At 53.6% G+C, this 3,331-nt stretch overlaps 2 protein-coding genes across 2 annotated transcripts in view; one reads left to right on the forward strand and one right to left on the reverse strand.

Annotated features, from left to right (window-relative positions):
* The window catches only part of LOC103617904 (magnesium transporter NIPA2), a 4,678-nt gene extending 3,037 nt beyond the window's left edge, over nucleotides 1-1,641 (forward strand). The window contains exon 5 of the mRNA XM_017737493.1: nucleotides 374-1,641. Within this exon, the coding sequence (XP_017592982.1) occupies nucleotides 374-975 (602 nt within the window). The 3' untranslated portion in view covers nucleotides 976-1,641. The remainder of the gene's footprint in view (nucleotides 1-373) is intronic.
* The window catches only part of TIMM8A (translocase of inner mitochondrial membrane 8 homolog A (yeast)), a 6,878-nt gene continuing 4,994 nt past the window's right edge, over nucleotides 1,448-3,331 (reverse strand). Inside the window, exon 2 of the mRNA XM_017737613.1 lies at nucleotides 1,448-3,322. Coding sequence (XP_017593102.1) covers nucleotides 3,161-3,313 — 153 coding nt within the window. The 5' untranslated portion in view covers nucleotides 3,314-3,322 and the 3' untranslated portion in view covers nucleotides 1,448-3,160. The remainder of the gene's footprint in view (nucleotides 3,323-3,331) is intronic.

Here is a 3,331-nt window from a genome sequence, read left to right on the forward strand (position 1 = left end):
TCCCATCACAGTCTGCAGAGTTCAGCCATGGCTTCCCAAGCCTTCGGCCACCCTCCTGGGCCTCCTGCTGGAGTGGTCAAAAGCCCCCCACCTCTGTTAGTGCTGTGGAGCCTGGCTGTACCCCTGCCCCTGGCTGTGCCCCTGCCCTTCCCAGCACAGGCTGTATCCCCAACAGCCTGACTTGTGATCACACTGTAAGGAGCTGCTGCTGTCTCTGCAGCTTTGCTCAGGCTTCCCAACCCTGGTCCCTTCAGATAGAGGCCAGAAAGGCTGATGGGGCAATTTCTTGCTTGTCCTCTACTTGCTGTTCATTTGCATCTGTCACTGGTGCTGCTGTGTTCTGATGGAGCTCTTGAATTTTTCTTTCCCCAAGGATTCATTGTATTTGCTGTGTGTGTCCTGGTGAGCTCCCTTCTGCTCATCTTTGTGGCTGGACCCCGTTACGGGCAGAGCAACGTCCTGGTTTATGTTTTGGTCTGCTCTGCCATTGGCTCACTGTCCGTATCCTGTGTCAAAGGCCTGGGGATTGCCCTGAAAGAATTGTTCTCTGGGAAGCCAGTCCTGAAAGAACCCCTGGGTTGGGTGCTCCTGGTGTGCCTGGTGATCTGCATCAGCATCCAGATCAACTACCTGAACAAAGCCCTGGACATTTTCAACACCTCTGTGGTCACACCCATTTACTACGTGCTGTTCACCACAGCAGTCATGATGTGCTCAGCCATCCTCTTCAAGGAGTGGCAGCACATGGTGCTGGACAACATCATCGGCTCCATCAGCGGCTTCCTCACCATTGTGTCCGGCATCTTCCTCCTGCACGCCTTCAGGGACATGCCCTTCACCCCCAACCTCCTGCCCCTCTTCCTGCAGCCAGGCAGGCCAGACAGACATCAGTCCTGTCAGCACCAGCCTCTGCTGCCCTCAGAGGACAAGGGCTCTCAGAGTGCAGAGGAGGAGGAGGAGGAGGCGGAGAAGTGAAAGCAGGTGAGGAAGCGTCTGAACTGCTGGCTTCCTGCTCCCAGTGCAAGGCTGAACATGCTGCTGCAGGAGCAGGAGCTGTGAGTTACCCTCTGCCTGCCCCAGGCACCACCACACTGACAGGAGGCTGACAGGGCCAGCAGCCTCCTGTGGCCACAGACAGGAGCCCTGGGAACTGCACAGTTCCTGGCATCCTGTGCCTCTTCACTGTTATTTTATGTGAAGAATTGATCTGCCCTTGTTAGGACCCAGACCTCGGCTGTGCAGAGAGGCCTGCAGCACTAACACAGTGCTAACCCTGACTCTTTGGCAGGTCACACATTTGGGGAGGCTCACACGGTTTTTTAAAACCAGAATTAACAGTTACAAAATGATCTAACGTGGTGCTAAGGTTATGCAGAGAGAAGACGGACGTCTGGCTTTAAAGGTGACATACAGAGAGTATTAATGCAAAAACTCCTCTGTCAAGTACTTGTTTTTGCTCACTGTGCTAGAATTTATTTACAGATTCACATCCAAAAACAGAATACAGCCCAAACTGTGAAACCAGTGGTGCTGCCACATGCTGCTGTGGCTCTTACAGAGGGACCAGCCTCTTCATGCAGTGTCTGCTGTGCAGGTTGATGAAGCTTCCTGTATTCTATTAAAAACTGATCTGTTCAGTTACCAAGTGGTGAGTGATACATTTATACCAAGAGCTGGGCCAGCACTGGAAGGCATGGAGGATCACAGGGGTAGGAAGAACTCTGTGAGTGCTCCAGGGAAACTCAAGTTAGGACAGGAGAGGGAATCACCTACTCCAGGAATCTAGTCCTTAGCTACTGAGGTAAGTATCTGAAAGATAACTAGACAGCTGTGTCCTCACTGACATGGGTTTACATCTGCATAGCTGTTGAACACATCCTGAGTTTGTTCCCAGGAAGGCTGCTGGCTACAAGCCACCCACGTTAGGAGCTCACATGCTCTGTCCAGCAGCCCCTGCAATGGGTTGTGTGCTTTACCAGGCTCCTGTGTAGAGCTCCAGACCACTGTCAGTGTCACTCCAGGCTTCCCAGAGCCCTGCAGCATATGAACACTGCTGAAATGCTGCTGCCTTCCCGGAGAGCTGATCAGTAGTTTGTTGTTTTTCCAGTTTGAAGCTCCTCTTTGTGTCCTGGGGCCAGAGGTCCAGAAGACACACCCACAGGCCTCCTGCCAGTGACCTCCACAGGTAAAGGTGCACGAGGTTATAAAGCAGCCAGTTAGTTATTCCCTGCATTTAGTCTCTAAAGAAGTGACTCTCGAGGACAGCAGGAGCTGTCACCCTTTTGGGGAAGAAGAGGAAAGGCCACAGCCTCTCCCAGAAACAAGTCTGATTCATGGGACCAGATCAGTTGAGCAACAATTCAGAATTCAGAAAAGGCCTTCTAGCCAAAAGACAGTTATGCCCCCTTCCTACTAATTTTGCCATAAATAGGATCACTGGGAAGAAGGGGGAGTGACAAGAAGGCCAGATTTTCCATTCTCAGCAGTGATCTACCTGAACAAAGGAGAATCTCATTAAAAATTGACCCAGTTAATATTTATTACATTTACCCAGGGAAAGCAGTTAATGGAGCAAGTCAGCATCGACAGAGTTGTGCTGCAGTGTGAAAATTGGTCACTTGGCCATATGAATGATTTACCTATGGAAGCCTGAAAGTATTTTCCAACAGTGGCACTGCCTGAGATGATCACTGTTCCCAACATGCTCTTCTTGCTCAGGGTGCCTGTCCCGGCCTGCGATGGTGCCCGAGGGCAGGTGAGGATGTGCCCAGCAGGGCTGGTTTGTGCAGCGCTATTTAAGGCAGCGACCGCGGGCTGGCCTCACCCAGAGCCGAGCTTCCCATCAGCGCTGGGAGCACCCATGGAACGAGAATCAGCACCCCTCTGCTCAGCCGAGGGGGCACATTCCAAATGCTCCCTGCATGGCACCGTGGTCCTGGCACAAAGGTGGCCGCTGGCCCGCGGGGCCGGGAGCAGCACATCACCCCGATGTGGAGCATCCGTGTGTCTGTTGTGGGCTCTCATCTGGCTGCAACTTCCCCGAGACTGGCATTTAATTAAATCCTAACCACCCCCCGAGCTGATCCTGGCTCCTTCGGGCAGCGGAGTGACCAGGAGTGGGCATGGGCGAGGGCCTGGCCTGGCGGGGGCTGGGTCTGGCTCAGTCGGACAGGCTTTCCGAGAAGGCCGACTTGGACTTCTGCGTCTGCTCCAGCCGGTTCAGGATGAACTGGCTCGTGTCGATGAAGCGCTCCACGCAGTTCACGAAGCACGTCTCAGCCCGGCTGTCCAGCTTCGGGCCCGGCTTGTCCATGCACTTCTCCTGCACACA

This window comes from Corvus brachyrhynchos, unplaced genomic scaffold, assembly GCF_000691975.1.
Source record: "Corvus brachyrhynchos isolate BGI_N302 unplaced genomic scaffold, ASM69197v1 scaffold346, whole genome shotgun sequence".
In the NCBI taxonomy this organism is placed as follows: Eukaryota; Metazoa; Chordata; class Aves; order Passeriformes; family Corvidae; genus Corvus; species Corvus brachyrhynchos.